The sequence below is a fragment of the Gossypium hirsutum genome, chromosome A06 (assembly GCF_007990345.1).
Source record: "Gossypium hirsutum isolate 1008001.06 chromosome A06, Gossypium_hirsutum_v2.1, whole genome shotgun sequence".
Classification (NCBI taxonomy): Eukaryota; Viridiplantae; Streptophyta; class Magnoliopsida; order Malvales; family Malvaceae; genus Gossypium; species Gossypium hirsutum.
In genome coordinates this window covers 51,895,516-51,919,484 of record NC_053429.1, presented here as the reverse complement: position 1 = coordinate 51,919,484, position 23,969 = coordinate 51,895,516, and the positions used below count along the sequence as shown (strand labels likewise).

At 36.6% G+C, this 23,969-nt stretch overlaps 1 protein-coding gene across 1 annotated transcript; it reads left to right on the top strand.

Moving 5' to 3' along the window:
• The first annotated feature begins 16,272 nt into the window (after nucleotides 1-16,272).
• On the top strand, nucleotides 16,273-17,094 carry LOC107959005 (uncharacterized). The gene has a single exon (XM_016894952.1). It carries the CDS (start codon nucleotides 16,273-16,275, stop codon nucleotides 17,092-17,094), a length of 822 nt encoding a protein of 273 aa, XP_016750441.1.
• Nucleotides 17,095-23,969: the final 6,875 nt, after the last annotated feature.

Genomic DNA, 23,969 nt, shown 5'->3' with positions numbered 1-23,969 from the left:
TAATGGTAGAAATAAGTAAACCGAGCTACGAGGATTTCAAAAATGTGAAGAACATTAAAAATGGGGCTTGAAATCACTTACTATGAAGCTTGAAAATTGAAGAAACCCTAGCTATGGAGGAGAGCAAATTTCAGCAGCAACTAATGAAGATGATGACCAATTTTGTGTTATTTTTCCCATTTTATTTCATTTAATATACAAATGACCAAAATGCCCTTACTACTAAACTTTCCAAAAATTCCCTCCATGTCCAACTTTTGTCCATAACATAGGAATGGGTCAAATTGATATTAAAGACCTCCTAGTTAATATCCCAAAGCAATTTCATACTAAAAACTTCTAAAACACGAGTTTTACAATTTATTCGCTTTAGTCCCTAATCTCAACTTAAGCGCTCAATGCATAGAATTTCATCACAAAATTTTCACGAAATCATGAAATCATATCATAAACCCCAAAATAATTATAAAACAATTATTTCTATCTCGGATTTGTGGTCACAAAACCACTATTCCGATTAGGCACTAATTCGTGTTGTCACAATAGTGTGATCCGAGATCCGACATCTCCTGATCCTTTGAGCTAGCTTGACGTATCTAAATAGAAGGGAAAAGAGAGGAGAGTAAGCTATAAAGCTTAGTACGTACACATACAAATAGTCTACATTTTGCAACTATTGATAATCTAAGCATAATTACTTATCCATTATGATACTTTTCATCATGTCATATGTATACTTATCTTCCATATTCATATGCACATGCTTCTCAAAATACATATATTTCATAATATCATCATATACTAAGTCATCATAGGGTTTTAGTACATACCTGTGCGATCTTGCACACATATGGCTTACTTAAATTTTACTTTCGGAATTCATATTACGTTACCCGTTGAACACTTGGAATATGATTCGGACACACAGAAGTGCCTGAACGTAGCCTTGGCTACCTGACAGAATGTGCACCGAAGTGCCACATATCACAGAATCACATGCCGCTCTCAACGGGGCTACTCAAAGAGCTAAAAAAGTATCCGAACACAACTCAGGATACCCAGCACCTTGACCCTAGCATGTATCACATATTAAATGAGCTCATAACACACATAACTATCCTAGTGACATGTCACTTGTATCCTCAACTATTCCTAAGGTTCAAACAAGATTTTAGACTTCCAGACCTTTATCGAACGTACTTGCATAAATGGTTTCTTTCACATGGCCAACGTCTCAAAATCAAATAGCAAAGCACCAAAACATGTTATATTATCAACATAGCCAAATAAGCATATTAAGCATACAAATATCAATAAATCATTTAATAACAATAATTAATGTATTTATTTGCATATTACTTACCTCGGTACAAAATATTAGAAATCGAGCCTAAACTTCGTAAACCTTGTTCTTTCCCTGATCAAGGCCCGTATCTTGATTCTCTTGATCTATAATACCAAATTTAGCTCGTTTAATACATACATTACTCAAAACAACCCAAAATTCATACTTGGGTAAAATTACTATTTTACCCTTAGACTTTCATATATTTGCAATTTAGTCCCTAGGCTTGGATAATACAATGTATGGGATTTCTTAGTTATCCAAGCCTAGCCGAACATTTTTCATGTTCATAACAACCCACATTTTCCTTCCTTTCACATTTTTCTACCCTTCTCTACAACTTTTACAAAATAGTCCTTAAAGCCCTTTTCATGAAAATCTACTTAGTAAAAGTTGTTTACCATCCTTTAAACTCTCATATCCCTCCATAAATCATCAAAACATAAGCTTCTCATGCTGTGTAAATTTCTAAACATGAACCCTAGCATGAAATATGGGTAGAAATAGCGGGAGCAAGTTACCAGCATTTCAAAAATACGAAGAACATTAAAAACGAGGCTTGGGAGCACTTACTATAGAGCTTGGAAAGCTTGAAAACCCTAGCTATGGAGAACCCTAAAATTTTGGTAGAAACATGGAGATTTTTGGCTTATTTTCCCTTTTTATTTCATTAATATACCAAATGACCAAAATGCCCCTAATGTATTTCCTTCAAATTTTCCATTCAAGCTCATTTTTGTCCAAAAACTTAGAAATTAGGCAAATTTCTCTTTAAGACCTCCTAATTAATAATCCAAAGTAATTTCATACAAATTGCTTCTAAAACACAAAATTTGCAACTTATTCAATTTGGTCCCTAATTTCCAATTGGACACCTTACTTAGAATTTCTTCATAAAACTTTAACACATGCATATATTCATATTATAAACCTCATAACAATCATAAAAACAATATTTTAACGTCGGATTTATGGTCCCAAAACCACTATTCTGACGTCCTATTTTGGGATGTTATAAAGAATCACATTGGTCATCGAAGTGACACAATTAATCAATCATACATTAATATTCACTGGATTACAACTTATAATCATGCATAGAGACATTTCATACATCCATGCATTGATAGAATCAAATTTTACATGAAAAATAACTAAGAGACAAAACTTACTTGTATGACTCGAGACCTAGGTCCCTTGTAGCTAAGGATGGCAATTCATATTATAGATTTGAATATTTGCATGTATTTTATCTGAATTCATCAAATTCATATGTTAAAATTATTATATGTTATGGATTTGGATTCAGATAGATCCCTCAAATATCCATTATATGAATCCACATTTCTATAATTGTGGATTTGTAAACTTACTTCTAACAAGGCTTGAACCCAATATCTCTTATATATAAAGTCATGCTTTAACCATCAATACTTTTCTTCAATATTGATACTATAATTTACAGAAATTAATAAATAGTTATAAAAATATAATAAAAATATTTTTCAAAATTAATTATAATATTTAATAATAAAATTAAATATAATATTTTTCTGACATCTTATTCTTTTAAATCTCATTTAGCTTATTTTAAACCATATTCTTTTGTATCCGTAAACCTAACTGAACAATGAGATGAGCCCATCAGCATCCCTAAATTTGTGTTATCTTGTTTATTATTTGATCAACGTAGTTAAATTACTTTAAACCAAAAATTAATTAATATTTATTTAAGTAAAATAATATTATTTTAACACCCCGAACATTTTCAATTTACCGTATACCAATATACTAAGAAAATTTAGTATAATTTTTATATGAAAATATTTGAATTTTAGATGGATTAAATTAATTTTAAATTATTGGGAAGCCTTTAGAAGGCAATCTTAGTTAATTTGATGGTTATTAGCCTAATCAAATAAAAACATGAAGATTAGGAGCAAATTGGTAAAATTTTTCACTAGGATTATTCTAGACATTTAGATCATAAATGAGATTAAATATTAGAGCATTTATGAAATTTTGGGGTTTGAGATGACGATGGAACTTTTAAATTCCATTTTAAGTGATTAAAGAGCATTTTTGTCACATCTTAATAGCCCTTTGACTTGTTGACCAAATAAACAATATTTTAAGATAATAAAATATGTTAAAAGATGAGAAAATATCTTATCTTTATCTTCATTATCAGCCAACCATGAGGGAGAAAAACCTTCTTCATTCTTCTCCATTTCTTTTCCTTTTTCTTCAACCCTTGCTTATTTCTCTTTCAATCCTTCATCATCTTTATCATCTAAGTACTTAAGGTTTGAACCCTAGTGAGTGAAAGTATATTAGGAGGAAGGTAAACAATATTTGGGTTTTGTAATTTTCATCTCATACTTACTCAATCTCATGTTTATTTTTAAGGTATTAAGTTGTTGAACCATATTAATGGCTATTCATTAACTATGTGTTAATGAATATTTATTCTTTATGAAAGAAATTGAAGAAGGAAAGCGAAATACTAACAAAAGAAAGGAAAAGCTAATTGATCAAGGTGGATTTAAGCTTTTCCAACTCTTTTGAATACTTTTGTGTGATAAAATATATGGAAAGCCTATTAAAACTCTTATTTGAAATTAATATAGCTTTTAATTTATTTATTATTGTCAAATTGAATGTATGTTATACTATATTGATGTTTTATGATCATGAAAATATAGCTGATGGCAAAAAGGGAAAGTTTATAAATGATTTTCTAGTTAAGTCTCCTTGTGGTGATGTTGATGAGAGTTTGAATCTTGAATTGGCGATTTAATTTTATAGATTAATGGTGTGTCGTTGAAAGGACCAAAAATAACCTATCCCTAAGAAATAATGAAAAAAATTGTATAAGAGAAGTAGAGTAAAATCCTCAGGGACTGCATTGCTACAACTTCTTGATCCTCAAAATCCTGGACACAGTCATGCCCAAGAAAAACATCCGACCTAGGAAAAAAATAGAATTAAAAATATCGATGAGTTGAAATTGAATAAATTGAAATTGCAATTGTAAAAAGAAACAGAGTTGAGGGAATGAGTTTTTTGGCTTGACGAATTCCAGTCTCTGATTATCTCGATCCTTCTTGGATTCAATCATAGGCTTTTAAGCGATCCTTCTCATGACCGAATAAGCCAGTTATTATGGAAGATGCCTACGACCACCAGCTCCACTTAAGTTTTAGCCTTACGATTTAGAGGAACCTGACTGTAGCCAACCGTCACTTTTGTAGGACTGTCTTACACTAGATCATCATTTCTCAATGGCGAATGCTACGCCATTTCATCTGTTAGGCTCGTCAACCACTAACACAGTAAGTTAGCGAACCAACTGTGCAACCTTCCCAAAATATACAAAGTGGCCGCCTTTGTACAAGATGAAAAGATTTCTTTTGGAAGGACATGGACGGAAACATCTATCTTGTAATGCGGAGAAATGATGAATACTCACTAAGAAGGGTTAAGTTCGAGTTCTAAGCCTTATGAACTCTTTTGGAGGAGCCTTGATAACCTTTGGCTAGATGAGTTTAGTTACTCATGCTTTTGGGAAAAAAATACAAGTGTAATGGAATTAAATTTTACTGGAAAGGAAAAGAAACAAAAAGGCTAAAGCCTTACGAGGAAGAAGTTTTTTTACAAAAGCAATGAGTGAATATTCTTGTCACTCCATCCCCTATTTATAGTACATAAAAAACCTAGTTTCTTCCTATTTAAACTCTAGAAGATAATAAAAGATATAATTTGAAATTAAATCTAAACGATATCATAATAATTCTAACAATAATCCTAAAAGTAAAATTCAAATTTAAATAAAGTCTTATGTTCATAAATCTCTTCTTTGAATTTTTGCCCCAAGTCTTTCATATTTTGTATTTTCGGCACCACTTCTTCCCTTTTTCGCATGCTGATCTGTTTTGCCTTTAAATTCGTGCTTTTTGTCTTCAAATTTCCTTTTACTGTCAATTTAGTCCCTACAAGAAAAAAAACCATAAACAGCCCAAATTAGTAGGATCATACTCAAAATATATATAATTAACACATAAAGTATGTCATTTTAGAGTATTATCATATTCCCTTACTTAGCCAATGTTTGCCCTCAAATATGGTTCCTATTCCACTATGTAATTTTGATTTTACCATGAAAGAAGTATCACTCCAAAATTTTATAAAATTACGCATAATGTATATGAAAATAAAGAGAACCTTTAGCTTGCTTTCAGTAGAACCTAAAAGTACTCCAACTTAAACACACAAATATTAAATCGACTTGGATTATTTCATGGAAATTAGGTAATTTACTAAACTTAACAAGACACCCTATTTGCTCCACCCTTAGTCCTCAAATGAAATTATTTTTTTTCTTTTTTTTTCTTAGCTTTTTTTCTTAAGAATGTCTTGGCCCTTTTGAAGCGAAGAGGGATGACAACCCAAGCACCCCACCGCAATTACTCATCCCAACATGCTCCTGTATTATTATTATTATTATTATTATTATTATTATTATTATTATTATTATTATTTGGTTAAGAATGTTTTCGCCCTTTCGACGTGAAGTGGGATGACAACCCAAGCACCCCACCCCAGTTACTCAGCCCAACATATTCTTATTATTATTTTTGTTTAATTCTGGCTAGCAAAGTTTACGTAACACCACACAACCTTTTTATGCGAAGTAGGATGACAACCGAAGCACCCTACCCCGGTTACTCAGTCAGTCACGTTTTAAGTTGTGCTCATGTTACACCCCTAACCTGTATCCATCGCCGAACTAGGGTTAAGAGGCATTACCAGACAATCGGAACATTTCGAATTCATTTCACAAACTAAAAGTCATACTTCATCATGTCATAATCATATATCAATATAAACTCTCTTCTTTAGGTCATCGAGACCTAAAACATGCTTTAGAAAGGAGTCGAGACTAAATCAAGCACATACAATTTTTTCTAAAACTTAAACATTTTTCTAAGTTATAAAGGTCAAACGCCCGTGTGAATAGGTCGTGTGCCCCACACGGTATTAGACACACCCGAGTGTCTATGCCGTGGCAAAACAAGGCATACATACTGACTTGTCCACACGGCCATAAGACACACCCGTGTGCCAAGCTGTGTGAAAATTAGGGAGGTTACTGACTTGGGGTCACAGGACCAACCACACACCGATGTGCCAGTTTGTGTGCCATACACGACCGATAGACACGTTCGTGTGTCTAGGAAGTGTCAAAACTATAGGGTATACTAAATTAAAATCGTAGGGTACCCTAGGAAACACATGGCCCTGTAACATGACCATGTTTCACACACGGCTGAGACACACGCCCGTGTCTCTGCCTGTGTGGGCAAAAATAGGCCATTTGAAAAGCCAAATTTGCCACCCTACAATCATGAACTCATAACAACCAATTTGGATTCATTTCCATACACTTATAGGCTGCCCAAAAACAACCAAATCACACACATTTCATGCCATTTCATAGTCAACCATTTCATTACTCAATTCCACAGCTAAAACATACCAAATCAATGTACCAAAATCACCACAACTTACAAAAGTTCCAAATACATAAACTCATCATTTTATCACATATTTCATACCACAAAACTTACCAATTCAACATTCCATATTTAAACCATCACACAAGCATTATATACATCATATAACTTACTTATCAAACACTTCATTTAGGTCAACTTAAAAGGCCATACATACCAATATTTACAAGCCAAATGTCATGGCTAGATATTCATATCTCAAAACCTATCAAAATAACTCTAGCCTATACATGCCATATACCATATGTACAACTCTCAAAATGGTACCAAAATAGATGTCCGATAGTGTGAATGAGTCACTGACGATCCTCGGATCTGAGCTAGCTTTATAACACTGTAAAACAGAGAACATTTCACACAGTAAGCTTCATACCTTAGTAAGTTCGTACCAAATATAATCAATAGTTTATATAATACAAAACAATCAACTGATAAACACTTAGTAGTTCTCAAATCATCCATCAATTCTATTCCATCACAATTAATTTGTTCATACAAATTCATCAAACTTCATACATATAGTATCATCTACCACATAGGTATCGTACATACCTAAACTTTCCCCTATTTATTCATTTCCATTCTCACCTTTCGTTCGAATACATTAATTCATTCGAAAGTCTTTCCATAATCTAAGAGCTTGCACACTTAGTGCATTAATGATTAGCCGAAGTTGTAACGATCTCACACACTTAGTGCCATCTCAAATAACTGAAACTATCTCAGTATTGCACACTTAGTGCCTTGTATAGCCAAAGCTATTCCAATTCGCACACTTAGTGCTATTTATAGCCGAAGCTATTTTGAATCGCACACTTAGTGTCGAACATAGTCAATTTATCACCGTGTTCAAACCATAATCAAATATATACGATTTAAGCATTATCAAAACACTAAAACATAAATTGTAAAATCATTTATCAAGTACGAACTTACCTCATACTCAGAATTGACGATTCGGATCGTTTACTTAATAACCTTCGATTTCCCTCGATCTAAAACTGAATTCCTCTTTTCTTGATTTATATGTATTCAAAATTAACCCTTTTATTCAAAAAATCATTCAATTCAATCCATATACACATATTTAGGGCATTTTACAAATTAGCCCTTTCATTTTCACATTTTAACATTTTAGTCTCTAATTCATAAAATCACAAAATACACAAAATTTCTTTATACACATGCTTAGCCGAATTTTCATGGAGTTCATATAAGCCCACTTATTTCATTTATTTCACATTTTAGTCCTTCAATTTCTCATTTTCACAATTTAGCCCAAAATACTCAAATTCATCAAAAATCCCAATACAAAACATAGTAATCTAACACATATCTTTCATTTACTATCATCTAACTTCATAAAACTCATAATTTCATCAATGGCATAACTCAAAATCATCAAAAAAAATAAAAAATTAAGACATGGGCTTGATAAAACACTAAGCAACAATCATAAAAACATAGAAATCATCAAAAATCAAACAGAACACATACCTTAATCAAGCCAAACCATAGTCGAACCCTAGCAAGCTTTTACCTTTTCTTTTTCCTTTGATTTTCGGTAAAACAAGACGATAATGGCCTTATTTTATGTTTTTTTATTTAATTAACATTAATACATCAATTACCATTTTACCCTTGGCTTAATAACTTATAAAACATTAATATTTAAGGCCATAAATGTCTACTTACCATGTAATTGGCATAATAACAACATAAGGACCTCTCTTTTAAAAACACATAGCAAATAGACACTTTTAACATATGGAACCTCACTTTTGCATTTTACGCGATTAGGTCCTTTTATCAAATTAAGCACACAAACGATCAAATTCTCATACGAAAATTTTCACACATACTAATCAACATATAATAAGCACAGAAAATAATATAAAAATATTTTTTGACTCAGATTTGTGGTCTCGAAACCACTATTCTAACTAAGGTCTAAGCCGGGCTGTTACAACTCATAACCGTGGAATCATTATATTTTATTTTATTTATTTTTTTAATGAAACAGAACTTTAATTTTGGAAGACTAGGAAAAAAAATCAAGTTTCAAAAATAAGTTTTGGCAATTACCTATCAGTCATGAAAATAAATTTAGCATACATTTGTATTAAGTGTCATCTTTGCATTTAAACTTAATCAATTTTACTATAAACAAGATATGATTAACTTCATTAATCATAATTATTTTAGCCTAATAGAAATAGAACAGTGGAGATGAAATCAATATAGTAAAATCATAACTAACTCAGTAGACAAGAATCATGCTCGCAGGTCAAACAATGGGTGATTCTTAGTCAAAATCTTAGGCATGAAAAGGGGAAGGATATACTAAAAAAATAAATGTGAATAATAGTAACACAACAAAAGAAACAATAAATAAAACAGCAGAAATAATGAGGAATGTCTTCCCCTACTTAAATCACATTGCCCTCAATGTGAAAAAATAATATTAACAAATATGATGAAAAAGAAAGGGTTTAGAACACTCTCTATGTTGTTTTCGTTATTGTTTTCGCCACCCATTTCAAAATTTAATTTTTTGTTTCCTCGATTCTCCTGGATATAAGAAGAGAGATAAAATTTATTAACATGCAAGAAAATAAAGAAAATAAAATAGAAAAAAAGTAAAATATATAAAAAAAAAATTGGGTTGCCTCCCAACAAATCTTATTTAACGTCGTTAGCTTGACGACCTAACTAGTATTGTGGCTGTTCCAGCTGAATTTCTCCGATCGTATGGGCTTGGAAATTCTCCTTTTTTACCAAATCCAACATATTTGGGTTCAATCGTCTTTGTGCCTCTTGCTTTTGCTTTATATTTTCCTCTAAAAAAAACTTATGTAGGCATGTTAAAGGGCTAATCCCTTTTAATTCAGCAATAGTCTGATCATTCTCCAAAAATGCGCACTTGAGATGCTCGAGAAGTGGTTGTAATTCTAGGTCTGGTGCTTGCACAACAAAAGGTAGAAGTTTAGTGTTCATAGGAGCAGATAATTCATTAACAGATTCGCAAATAGGTCCTAAATCAAAATTATCATTAAACAGTGTTTCAAGTTTATATTTATAAGGTTACTCAAAAGTTTCTTCTACTAATGAATCAATTGTCTCGACACAGTTTACGTTCAAGATTTCACTCGGGTGACTAATAGCATCGTAAACATTAAACTTCACGATCTCCCTGTCAAATTCCATTGTGAGGGTTCCGCTACGTACGTCAATCTTAGTACTTGCGGTATTAAGGAAAGGTCATCCCAACAAGATGTCTAAAGACCCAGGAGCATTATCCTCTTCCATTTTCACCACATAAAAGTCTGCAAGAAAGATAAGTCCTTTCAATTTCACTAATACGTCTTCAAGGACTATTTCGGGATACACAATAGACCTGTTTGCTAATTGAATGATAACATTTGTTTTCATCAGAAAAACCCATGTTAAGTGATTCAAAAATGGAAAAAGGCATTACAATTATGGAGGCCTCTAAATCACACATAACTTTTTTAATTTCTAAGCGGCCGATTTTGCATGGTATTGCAAACATGCCTGTGTCTTTACATTTTACTGGCATCCTCCGCTACAACACCACAGATACATTTTCACCAAAACTTACTCTTTCATTTCCAGTTAATTTTTGCTTGTTGGTGCAAAACTCCTTAAGGAGTTTGGCATATCGTGGAATTTGTTTAATGGCATCCAACAACGGTATGTTGATCTCGACGTTTCTAAATGTTTCGAGGATATTTTTTTTTCTCTTTACCTTTCCGATGTTGGTTCAATCGCCTTGGAAACGGAGGTTGAATTGTGAGAAATGGAGGTTTCTTTCAGTTTTGTTCATCGCTCTCTTGCTTATTCTGGGCAGAATCTTGATCAAGATTCCTACCAGGATTCGGTTCCAGTTCTTTTCCACTTTATAATGTCACTGTATTTGCGTTTTGTCTTGGGTTAGGTTCCGTTTGTGATGACAACTTTCCCTGTGAGTTGAATACTTTTGGAAGGATATGGGTGGAAGCGTCAGTCCTATAAAGTAAAGAAATGATGAAAACTAGTTGAGAAGGGTTAAGTGTGGGTTCTAAGCCTCATTAACTCTTTTGGAGGAACCTTGATAACCTTTGGCTAGATGAGTTTAGTTACTCATGCTTTCGGGAAAAAAAGCACAAGTGTAATGGAATAAAATTTTATTAGAAAGAAAAAGAAATAGAAAAGGCTAGAGCCTTAGGGGGAAGAAGTTTTTTTACAGAAGTGATGAGTGAATATTCATGTCACTTCGTCCTATATTTATAGTACATAAAAAATCTAGTTTGTTCCTATTTAAACTTTAGAAGATAATAAAAGACATAGTTTAAAATTAAATCTAAACAATATCATAATAATCCTAAAAATAAAATTTAAATTTAAATAAAGTCTTATGTTCATAAATCCCTTTTTTGAATTTTTGCCCCACGTTTTTCACACTTTTTATTTTTGGCACCACTTCTTCTCTATTTTGCATGCAGACTTGTTTTGTCTTTACATTTACGCTTTTTACCCCCAAATTTTCTTTTTCCATCAATTTAGTCCCAACAAGATAAAAAACCATAAACAACCCAAATTAGTAGGATCATACTCAATATATATATAATTAACTCATAAAATTATGTCATTTTAGAGTATTATCAATGAAATTATCATTTTTTATTGTAGTGATTATTACCTTGGATATTATTCTAAACTTGTAAATGTCATACTCAGATTTCATTAAGGACCTGAACACAATAGAGAATTGGGAGCAATTTAAATAGAACGATAAGATAGAGGGCTCTATTGGAAATTTTTAAAACTCTGTGACTGATTAGTAAATATTTAGGATTTCATTCTGGTTTAGTTAGAATAAATCTTGTTGGTTCCTTAGTGGGAGACACAATAATTATCCTTTAGTGGTTAATTGGTACTTTGATGACTCTATGGGGAGGATTATATATATAAGGGAGAAGCCTTATTCAGGAGAAATATACTTCTTAATTTTTTTTATATTTTCTTCTCATATCCATCATCTTCTTCAATTACTCCGAAGAAGAAAGAGAGAGCCAGAGAGTTAGGGAAAACGCTGCATGGGGTAGAGATCATGAGGTTGTGGTCTAAAAGTAGAGAATCCAGTAAACTAGTAAGCTTCTAAGCCTCTCTGTGCCCATATTTAGAGGGAAGAGAAGTAAGGATCCCTAAAAAGTTCTTGTATAATAATTGATTCTAGGTTTGAGGCTTGAATACCTTCAATTTAACCTATATATGGTTGTCATGCTTAGCTGCCTGGACGATGGAGGCTCTAGTGAGTGGGTAAAAGCTAAGTTGATGAAGATGAAGGAGTTGATGTGAGTTTTTGTACTTTACCTTTGGCTGATTGATGAAAATTTGTTGCTTGAATGATTTGTTTTATGACTATTTCGGGTTGTTTGAATCTGTGTTACATGTAAAAATGATGACTGAACATGCTGTGGATGCATAATCTAGCACAATGTATGTGAATAATTATAAGTATGATCATTAAATGTTAGATGAATATTTCACGGTGTTGAATAAGTGGTGTACTTTGTGTTATGTAACAAGTACCTTGTTTTCATGAAATGTACGAGTATTTTACATGTGGAGCACGGAGGTATTTACCTTAACGAGTAGATAAAGATAAGATAAATTGGCATAGTGGAGGAATGCGTAGACTAAAATGGGAATCTAAGGGAGTTTGGGTAGAAATGTGGAAAGGTATCGACTGGCTCTCTAGAATGATACCGTGACGATAGTCAATCGACTCTATGGATGCAATGCCCTAAAAATTTAGGGTCTTTGTTTTTGCAAGCTTTAACGTAAATGTCATATTTGCTTTGTTGATCTAGTAGTCTGGGTATATTTGGGGGTTTTTAGGAAGCCTGGGTTCAAGTATGGCCTTTGGAAAATTTTGATTTTTTCTCTTTTGGAAACTTGGATGTTAGCTGATAGGGCATATTTTAAGTTGTGTTTGTTTTGTGACACAAGAGATCTTGTGGCTTGGTGGCAAGTGGCGTGACTGGGCAGGGTGAGAGCAGGAGTTCGAATTCCATGGTAAGCATAGGGATTTTATTTTGCTACTTGGGTGGCAAGTCTTTGTGGTGGATTCGAACACTAGAGAGTAGTTGTAGACTTGGTAAAAGGGGGAGAGTATCATGGGATAAGATGTTGGTTGTTGGGGATTTGGAGGAGGAAAAGGTGGAGAGATAAGGGGAGAAAATCGTGGAGTTGGGGAGGCGAAGAGTTGTAGCCAAATTGGGGAATTTGAGTGTGCAAATTCGGCTAAGAAACTCATTTGGTGTTTTTTTCGACAATTTGTGGGTGTGTAGAAGCCGATTTTGCTCTCTGACATTTCGAGTTTTGTTCTTTTGACGTTTTTGGCTTCTTTTCTCCTTAGTGACATTTTCACAAGTGACCATTTAGACTCTTTTTCTTTTGTCGACATTGTCTTCAGGTTACATTCTTGTTACCTTGCCGAATTCCCTATTCTTAACTTCCTTACCATTTTTACTATTTCTCTTCTTTTCAAAATAGCCGAATATAGTCTCTCTTTTTTTCTCTAAGTCATTTCAATCTTTCTTTCAATTTTCTCTGAGTCGACAGTTTCTTCTTCTTCTTTTCTTTTAGTTTCTTGTCTGCCACTCGGTATTGTGGGATTGTTTTAGTACGCTGGAGTGTGGTGGTATCAGTTTCATAAATATTTTGGTAATTGGTAAGTACTCGTAAGATCCTCTTTTGCTATTCGGTCAATTCTATATGTATTCAATCTGTTTATTGAAACTTTACTTTTGGGGAAGCCGAATGTTATGTTTTCCTCTTATCTATGCTAATTTCAATTCTTACTCGTTCTTCGAGGTGCATTATACGATGGTTCTAGGGATCTCAGTGGAGTAAGGTGATCGTGAAGCCATAGAACTTTTCTATCTCTTGTCATTCATTTAAGGTAAACTCGACACCTTGTTTTAGGTATTGACCGAATACTCAAATGGGTTATAAGGAAACATTCTTTTAAAAAGAAACCATTATGGTGCAGATAATCGCCTGGTTGCAAGGGTTGTTCTGGCCGACGATTTTGAAGGGATTAGTCCAGATCATCTAATCATGGTAGGTGATGACTGTTTGATTGTGGTTTTAAATATTGCGAATTTTAGCAATTGTAAGACTGATTAATTAATTTGGATGATGTAGGTTGGTGATCAAGGGGTGATTCGTAGGCTTTCGCAAACAGGTGTGTAATCGTACACCACCCAATTACTGTCAAAGCCAAAAGAGGTGTGTAATCACACCCCTGTTAAATGTGATTCGGCAAAAGCCAAAATACAAAAATGTCAGCATTCGAGGTCTCACAAGCGTGAGAATGCACGTGGGGCGATTCGAGTGGGCGATAGGCTGGAGAAGCCACCACATGATTTTCCGTCGATTTTGGTCATTATGGACCTCGATGGGTCAAAATGGGCCGTGTGGGCCCAATAGGCTTGTGGGCCCCACACGAGTAAAATCCTCAGTATGAGATAGTTAATGGATTGGACTATGAGGCTCGCGATGCCGTGTCTAAATTTGGGCTGGATGGGCCACATGAGCGTGTGGGCCCATTTGGGCTCGGTAGCAAATTTTGGGCCCGTATTTACTATTTTGGCCATGTAGGTTAACTGAGTTGCAGGAGGTGATGGTAGACCCTCTAAAAGGTCATAATATGTATCGAGACACCCAAAATTAGCTAAATGACTAGAATACCCCTGAGGGGTAAAATTACCATTTTACCCTTAATTGTTGAAACCATTATACCCCTAAAGGTAGGTTGACTGATGAGTATTTGGTATATGTAAGACTGTGACTGAGTATGATCTTTTAATTGCATAATATATATTTGGCATGATATTCTGCATGGGGATGGGGTCTGATTTGAAGGAAGTTATGTGCTAGTGGTTTTGCCATGCATTCTGATTCTAGTGGCTTCGCCACGTTATCTATAATTAGTAGCTTCGCTGCGTTATTGATGTGTTGACTGGGTGGGTCGATCGAATCCCCACATGGTGTGTTGGCTGGTATGAGTGGTGTACTAGTCGGATTGGGTTGGGATACTTATGTGCTATGCATTGATTCTATTTTGGGCTTGGGCCTACTCTGGCACTGTATAGGGCTTAAGCCTAGATTGCTCTATTACTAAATAAGGCTACGGCTCAGATTGTTTTGCATATTCTGATTATTGTTATCTGTTAGGGGATTACACACTGAGTTTTCACAAACTCACCATTTCTTTTAACTGTACATGTAATCCCCAGACATAGACGATTTGGAACTGCGAGGGACTCAGAGGTGGCCACATGAATACTGCTATTTGGATTTGTTTTTAAATATTTTAAATTTTAGTTTGGGATTTTATTTATGTAATAAGGCCATTTAAAAGTTTTAATTTCCTTAATTAGGTTTTCGTTTTATTATCTCAAACTGCTAGAATAGGACAACGTGTTTTCGAAATAATAAACGTTTTTTAAAAAAATCACACGTATCAAATCCAAACTTTAGAAGCTTCCGTGATTTTTAAATAACTGAATAAACTAAAGACAGCTTTTAAGCAAACGTTCTTGATGAAACGACAATAATTATAAAAAGGGCTTTGAAACTTAGAATTAAACTTTTATCGACTAGACTGGTTCTTGAGCGTAGTTTTCAATGTGACATGCCAGATTTGACCGTAATGTCTAGGTAGGATTTAGGGTGTTACATTTAATGGTATCAGAGTAAAGTTGCAAAACTCAGCTGTGGAATGGGTTTTTGAAAAATTTTCTCAAAATTGGGTTTTCAAAAGTTTTTCTAAACATTGTTTTTGAAAGGGATAATTTTAAAGAATTTGGATTGTTTTAAAATGTTGACACTGAAGGTGTGGCACACCGAGTCTCTAGCGCCAAATCTGTAAGTTCTCTAACACTGTTTACTATTATGGACTGAAATGTTATACTGTAGTAGTGGTAATATACCCTAGAGTCTGAGTTAACTGAGATAATAGAAGACTAAAAACTGTAGTGAGACTCTGCTCTGCGGAAACAAAACTTTAACTACTACTTAATGATAAGATATCCATTAATAATTACTGGAATTATGAATTGATTCATAAGACTCTCAAAACATATAATACGCTATAACGATATGAGCACAAGAGGTACTCGTGGAAGGGGTACACGAGGCCGCGGAAGAGGCTAAGGAAGCACTAGGGCTGGGTTTTCAGCGTCGGGCCACATGTCTGCTAGGTAGGCACCAATATCACCAGTGATTGAGACAGGGTCTCATGATTGAGCTGTAGGGTATAATGCTCTATCTTAAGCGATGCTTCGTGTTCTAGAGAGGGTTGCTGGAGCGAGTACTGGATTAGTGGGCCGGGGGTCAATTTCTGAGCGACTCTTGGCTAATGGAGCGGAAACTTTCAAGGGTGTTTCTAGTGTAGCCCCAAATGTGGCAGAGTACTGGTTAGAGGCCACTGAGCGGATAATGGACGACTTTGATTGCACTGTGAAGCAGAAATTAAAAGGAACAGTGTCTTTACTGCGAGATGGGGCCTACCAATGGTGGCTCACCGTGAGAGATGGTACGCGGGTTGACCGTTTGACATGGGACTTCTTTAAGGCGGCCTTTCAAGGGAAATACATTGGGGCGAGTTATGTGGACGCCCGAAGGAAGGAATTTCTAAATCTGACCCAAGGCAACAAGACTGTGGCAAGGTACAAGGAAGAGTTTCTGCGGCTGAGTCAATATACACATGGGATTGTTACAACTGAGCATGAATGGTGTGTGCGTTTTGAGGATGGACTCCAAGATGAGTTGCGTGTGCTGATAGCTCTGCAGAGGGAGCGGGACTTTGCTGCCTTGGTTGAGAAAATAAAAATTGTTGAGGATGTGAAGCGCTCAATGTGCCATAACCGCGAAAAAGATAGGGGCAGATTTAAGAGGGATTCTGGGCCTTCGGGTTCTTTGGGAAGACCTATAAAGAAGGCCAGATTTGAGGGGCCGGTCCGAGCAATCCCTGTTACTATGGTTAGACCGCAGACTTGCACGGATTGGGGAAGGTCTCACCAGGATGAGTGTTGGAGACGAGCCAGGGCATGTTTCAGATGTGGCTCCATCGATCATCAGGTCAAGAATTGTCCTTAGAGGCCTGTTCAGATGCAAGCTGAAGAACAAAGGTTTGTTCAGCCAGTGAGAGGTGGCCAGCAGCCACCGAGAGGCTGTGGTCAGACAAGGGGTGGATACAGTAATGGACGTAGTCGTGGAGCACCGGGCAGAGGTGCTAGTAATACTGAGGCGAGACAGCCAGCTATGGTTTATGCTGCTCGTTGTCGACAGAATGGTGACGCCCCTGATGTTATAACTGGTATGTTTTTTATTCATAATATGCTATACATTGCTTTAATTAATATTGGGTTTACGCATTCGTATGTTACATGCACTGTGTCTGAGATGTTGGGTATCCAGTTTGAGAATACGGGTAGTGAAATGACTGTGATAAGTCCACTGGGACAGCCAGTTAAGGTAGACAAATTGTTTAGAGACGTGCCTTTAGAAGTTCAAGGTATAATCTTTCCAGCAAATTTGATGGAATTACCATTTGGAGAATTCGACCTTATCTTGGGTATGGACTGGCTAGTGAAACACCGTGCGAGTTTGGATTTCACTGCCAAGCTAATGGTGTTGAAGACTACTGAGGATGAGGGTGGTTATGATAGGGGAGCGAAGAAATTATCTGTCTAATGTAATCTCAACATTAAGGGCCGAAAAGTTGGTTCGCAAGGGTTGCGAGGCGTTTCTAGCATATGTGAGCATTTCTGATTCTAAAGGTCCTTCAGTGGGAGATGTCAGAACTATCAAGGAAGTTCTGAATGTATTTCCTAATGAGCTTCCTGGGTTGCCTCCAAACCGTGAGGTCGAATTCAAAATTGAGTTGCTACCTGGAACAGCTCCGGTGTCCATCGCGTATAGGATGGCACTGAAGGAGCTTGTAGAGTTAAAGGCTCAAATTCAAGAGCTTCTGGACTGAGGGTTTATTCAACCAAGTGTGTCTCAATGGGGAGTACCAGTGTTGTTCGTAAAGAAAAAGGATGGGACTATGCGCATGTACATCGACTACCGGCAGTTAAACAAGCTGACGATCAAGAACAGTACCCCCTTCCAATGATTGATGATGATCTTTTTGCTCAACTTAAAGGAGCTTCAGTTTTCTCCAAGATCGACCTCTGCTCTAGGTACCATCAGCTAAGGGTTAAGGAGGCTGATGTGTACAAGATAGCATTTAGGACTCGGTATGGACACTACGAGTTCCTAGTAATGTCGTTTGGGTTTACAAATGCACCAACAGCCTTTATGGACCTTATGAATCGGGTGTTCCAACCCTATTTGGACCGGTTCATAGTTGCCTTTATAGATGATATTCTGGTGTATTCGAGAACTGATGAGGATCATGATGTGCATCTTCAAACTGTTTTGCAAATTTTGAGGGAGAAGCAGCTATATGCGAAGTTCAGCAAGTGTGAGTTCTAGCTGCAATAAGTGACATTTTTAGGTCACGTGGTATCTACTAAGGGGATTAGGGTTAATCCTCAAAAGATCGAAGCCGTATTAGATTGGAAACCACCAAAGACTGTTTCTGAGATTCGAAGTTTTCTGGGTCTGGCTGGGTATTATAGACACTTTGTTGAGGGGTTTTCTATAATTGCTGTACCTCGGACTAAGTTACCACGAAAAGGAATACAATTTTGTTGGACTAATAGGCAATAAGAGAGTTTTGAAAAACTGAAAAAAATTCTAACTGAGGCCCTTGTCTTAATACAGCCGGAGTCTGGGAAGGAGTTTACTATCTACAGTGATGCGTCGCACATCAGATTGGGTTGTGTGCTGATGCAGGAAGGTAAAATGGTTGCTTACGCATCACATCAACTTAAGCCTCACTAGGAGAATTACCCTACTCACGACTTTGAGTTGGCTGCAGTGGTATTCACGTTAAAGATTTAGAGGCACCACTTATACGGTGAGAAGTGCATTATTTACACAGATCATAAGAGCCTCAAATACCTTCTTACTCAGAAGGAGTTGAATATTAGGCAGTGAAAATGGATAGAGCTGCTTAAGGATTATGATTGCTCAATTGAGTACTACCCTGGTAAGGCTAACGTGGTAGCTGACGTACTAAGCCGGAGGGTTATATCTGATTTGAGAGCAATGTTTGCTCGTCTCAGCCTGTTTGATGATGGTAGTTTATTGGCTGAGCTTCAAGTGAAACCGACGTGGACTGAACAAATTAAGAATAAACAGTTGTTAGATGAGTCACTGGTTTCTCGCTTTCAACAAGTTTAGAATGGTGAGACTGTGGATTTTTGGCTAAATAGTGAGGGGGTATTGTGTTTCTGTGGAAGAGTTTGTATACCGAGGGATTCTGATTTGAGGCAGTCTATACTGTAAGAGGTGCATAGTAGTCCATATGCTATGCATCCTGGCGGAAACAAGTTATACCAAGATCTTCGTGAGCTGTATTGATGGCCTAGATTGAAACACGAAGTTACCGATTACGTGAGCAAGTGCTTGACTTGCCAGTAAGTTAAAGCTGAACATTAACTGCCTTCTGGGTTATTGCAGCCAATTAAGATTCCACTCTGGAAGTGGGAAAGGGTAGCCATGGATTTTGTGAGTGGGCTACCCTTAACACCTGCTAAGAAGGATTCGGCATGGGTTATCGTAGACAGACTAATGAAAGCTGCCCATTTTATACCGGTCCACACTGATTATTCGCTGCAAAAATTGGCCAAGTTGTATGTGGCTGAGATTGTGAGACTGCACGGAGTACTAGTTTCTATCATATCTGACAGAGATCCTAGATTGACATCTCGATTCTGAAAGAAGTTACACGAGGCTTTGGGTACAAGGTTAGACTTTAGTACTGCGTTCCATCCTTAGACAGACGGTCAGTTAGAGAGGGTGATTCAGATACTGGAAGACATGTTAAGATGCTGTGTAATTGATTTTTGAGGCAGTTAGAAAGACTACTTGCCGTAGGCAGAGTTCGCTTACAACAACAATTATCAGTCTAGTATTCAGATAGTCGTACGAGGCGTTATATGGTCATAGGTGTAGTACTCCTACCTGTTGGACGGAACTTGGTGAGTGGCGAGTTTTGGGGCCAGAGATAGTTTCTGACACTGAAGAAAAGGTAAAGTTAATTCGGGATCGATTAAAAGAAGCAATGGACAGGCAGAAATCATATGCAGACTTCAAGCGTAAAGAGATCGAGTACTCTGTAGGGGATTATGTCTTTCTGAAGGTCTCACCGTGGAAGAAAATCATGAGATTTGGACGGAAGGGCAAGCTTAGCCTTAGGTTTATCGGGCCTTACCAGGTTCTGAAACGGGTGGGACCAGTTGCCTATCAGCTTGAGTTGCCTCAAGATTTAGACAGGATCCATGATGTGTTCCACGTCTCTATACTGAGGCGTTACCGCTCTGATCCCATGCATATTATGCCAGTTGAGGAAATTGAGGTTAGGTCTGATTTTACTTTCAAGGAAGAACCGGTGCAGATACTGGATCATGACGTCGAAGTGCTGAGAAGGAAATCTATTCCATTGGTCAAGGTGCTTTGGCCTAATCACAGTTCAAAGGGAGCCATGTGGGAGCCTGAAAAGGCAATGCGATAGCAATACCCTCACTTATTCTGATCAGGTAAATTTCGAGGACAAAATTTCTTTAAATAGGTAGAGTTGTAACGCCCCAAAAATTTAGGGTCTTTGTTTTTGCAAGCTTTGACGTAAATGTCATGTTTGTTTTGTTGGTCTAGTAATCTAGGTATGTTTGGGGGTTTTTAGGAAACCTGGGTTCAAGTATGGCCTTTGGCAAAATTTTTATTTTTGCTCTTTTGGAAACCTAGATGTTAGCTTATGGGGCATATTTTAAGTTTTGTTTGTTTTGTGACACAAGAGATCTTGTGGCTTGGTGGCAAGTGGCGTGATTGGGCAGGGTGAGAACAAGAGTTCGAATTTCATGGTAAGCATGGGGATTTTATTTTGTTACTTAGGTGGCAAGTCTTTGTGGTGGATTTGAACTCTAGAGAGTAGTTGTAGATTTGGTAAAAGGGAAAGTATCATGGGATAAGATGTTGGTTGTTGGGGATTTGAAGGAGGAAAAGGTGGAGAGATAAAAGGAGAAAATCGTGGAGTTGGAGAGGGGAAGAGTTGTAGCCGAATTGGGGAATTTGAGTATGCAAATTCGGCTAGGAAACTCATTTGGTGTTTTTTTCGGCAACTTGTGGTTGTGTAGGAGCTGATTTTCCTCTCTAACATTTCGAGTTTTGTTCTTTTTACGTTTTTGGCTTCTTTTATCCTTAGTGACATTTTCACAAGTGACTATTTGGACTATTTTTCTTTTGTGGACATTGTCTTCAGGTTACATTCTTGTACCTTACCGAATTCCCCATTCTTAACTTCTTCTTTACCGTTTTTTCTATTTCTCTTCTTTTCAAAATAGCCGAATATAGTCTCTCTTTCTTTCTCTAAGTCATTTCAATCTTTCTTTCGATTTTCTCTGAGCCGACCGTTTCTTCTTCTTCTTCTCTTTCAATTTCTGGTCTGCCACTTAGTGTTGTGGGATTGTTTCGGTACGCTAGAGTGTGGTGGTATCGGTTTCATAAATATTTTGGTAATCGATAAGTACTCGTAAGATCCCCTTTTACTATTCGGTCAATTCTGTATGTATCCAATATGTTTATTGAAACTTTACTTTTAGGGAAATCGAATGTTATGTTTTCCTCATATCTATACTAATCTCAATTCTTATTCGTTCTTCGAGGTCATTATGCGATGGTTCTAGGGATCTCAGTGGAGTAAGCTGATCGTGAAGCCATAGAACTTTTCTATCTCTTATCATTCATTTAAGGTAAACTCGGCACCTTGTTTTAGGTATTGACCAAATACTCAAATGGGTTATAGGGAAACATTCTTTTAACAAAAAACCATTATGGTGCAGTTAATCGTCGGTTGCAAGTGTTGTTTTGGCCGACGATTTTAGAGGGATTAGTCCAGATCATCTAATCGTGGTAGGTGATGACTGTTTGATCGTGGTTTTAGCTCTTGAGAATTTTAGCAGTTGTAAAACTGATTAATTAATTTTGGATGATGTAGGTTGGTGTTCAAGGGGTGATTCGTAGGCTTCGCGAACAGGTGTGTAATTGTATACCACCCAATTATTGTCAAAGCCAAAAAAAGGTGTGTAATCACACCCCTGTTAAACTGTGATTCGGCAAAAGCCGAAATGCTGAAACATCGACATTTGAGACCTCACGAGCGTGCGAACGCACGTGTGGCGATCTGAACCCACAAAACGTGGGTGATAGGCTAGAGAAGCCACCACGTGCTTTTTCGTGGACTTAGGTTGTTATGGGTTTCAATGGGTCGAAATGGGCCGTGTGGGTCCAATGGGCTTGTGGGCCCCACACTGGTAAAATCCTCGGTATGAGATAGTTAATGGATTGGACTATAAGGCTCGCGATGCCGTGTCTGAATTTGGCCTAAATGGGCCATATGAGCGTGTGGGCCCACTTGGGCCCGATAGTTAATTTTGGGCCTGTATTTACTATTCTAGCCACGTAGGTTATTTGAGTCGTACGAGGCGATGGTAGACCCTCTAAGAGGTCGTAATATGTATCGAGACACCCAAAATTAGCTAAATGACCAAAATACCCCTGAGGGGTAAAATTACCATTTCACCCTTAATTATCGAAATGACCATTATACCCCTAAAGGTAGGTTGACTGATGAGTATTTGGTATACGTATGACTGTGACTGAGTATGATCTTTTATTTGCATAATATATATTTGGCATGATATTCTGCATGTGGATGGAGTCTAATTTGGAGGAAGTTCTGTGCTAGTGGTTTTGCCACGTATTCTGATTCTAGTGGCACCGCCACGTTATCTGTAATTAGCAGCTTCGCTGCATTATTGGTGTGTTGGCTAGGTGGGTCGATCAAATCCCCACATGGTGTGTTGGTTGGTACGGGTGGTGTGCTGGTTGGATTGGGTTGGGATACTTATGTGCTCTGCATTGATTCTGTTTTTGGCTTGGGCCCACTCTGCCACTGTATAGGGCTTAAGCCCAAACTGCTCTATTACTGAATAAGGCTACGGCCCAGACTGTTTTGCATATTTTGATTACTATTATCTGTTAGGGGATTACACACTGAGTTTTCACAAACTCACCCTTTCTTTTTACTGTACAGGTAATCCCCAGCCATAAACGATTTGGAGCTGCGAGGGACTCGGAGGTGGCCACATGAATACTGCTATTTGGATTTGTTTTTAAATATTTTAAATTTTAGTTTGGGTTTTTATTTATGTAATAAGGCCATTTAAAAGTTTTAATTTCCCTAATTAGGTTTTCATTTTATTATCTCAAACTGCTAGAATAAGACAACGGGTTTTCGAAATAATAAACGTTTTCAAAAAAATCACACGTGTCAAATCCAAACTTTAGAAGCTTCAGCGATTTTTAAATAACTGAATAAACTAAAGATAAATTTTAAGCAAACGTTCTTGATGAAACGATAATAATTATAAAAAGGGCTTTGAAACTTAGAATTAAACTTTTATCGACTAGACCGGTTCTTAAGCATAGTTTTCGATGTGACATGCCAAATTCGGCCGTGACTTCTAGGCCGGGTTTGGGGTGTTACAATGGAGCAACACCACGATGGCAGTTATTAGGTCCTTCTGGGCAACAACTGAGAAGAGGTTTAGTGACTCATTGAAATTAAGAGCCCGTCAGGACATTAAACATAGGGTATACTATGAAAGAACATAGCTAGGCTATGTTAACTGTAACACCCCGAACCCGAGACCGTCGCCGGAGTCGAACACGAGGTGTTAACAAACTTCAAACCAATTAAAAAAAATTCCCAGACAAGCTGCCAGTCTGCGTACTAGTCGCTTTAAAAATCATATCTTGAGTTCTGAAACTCGAAATCTAGTTCCGTAAATTTTCCCTGAAAC

Bases quoted from the DNA above. Each gene is read 5' to 3' on its own strand.
- LOC107959005 (XM_016894952.1), top strand. From the start codon at position 16,273: ATGCTTCGTGTTCTAGAGAGGGTTGCTGGAGCGAGTACTGGATTAGTG.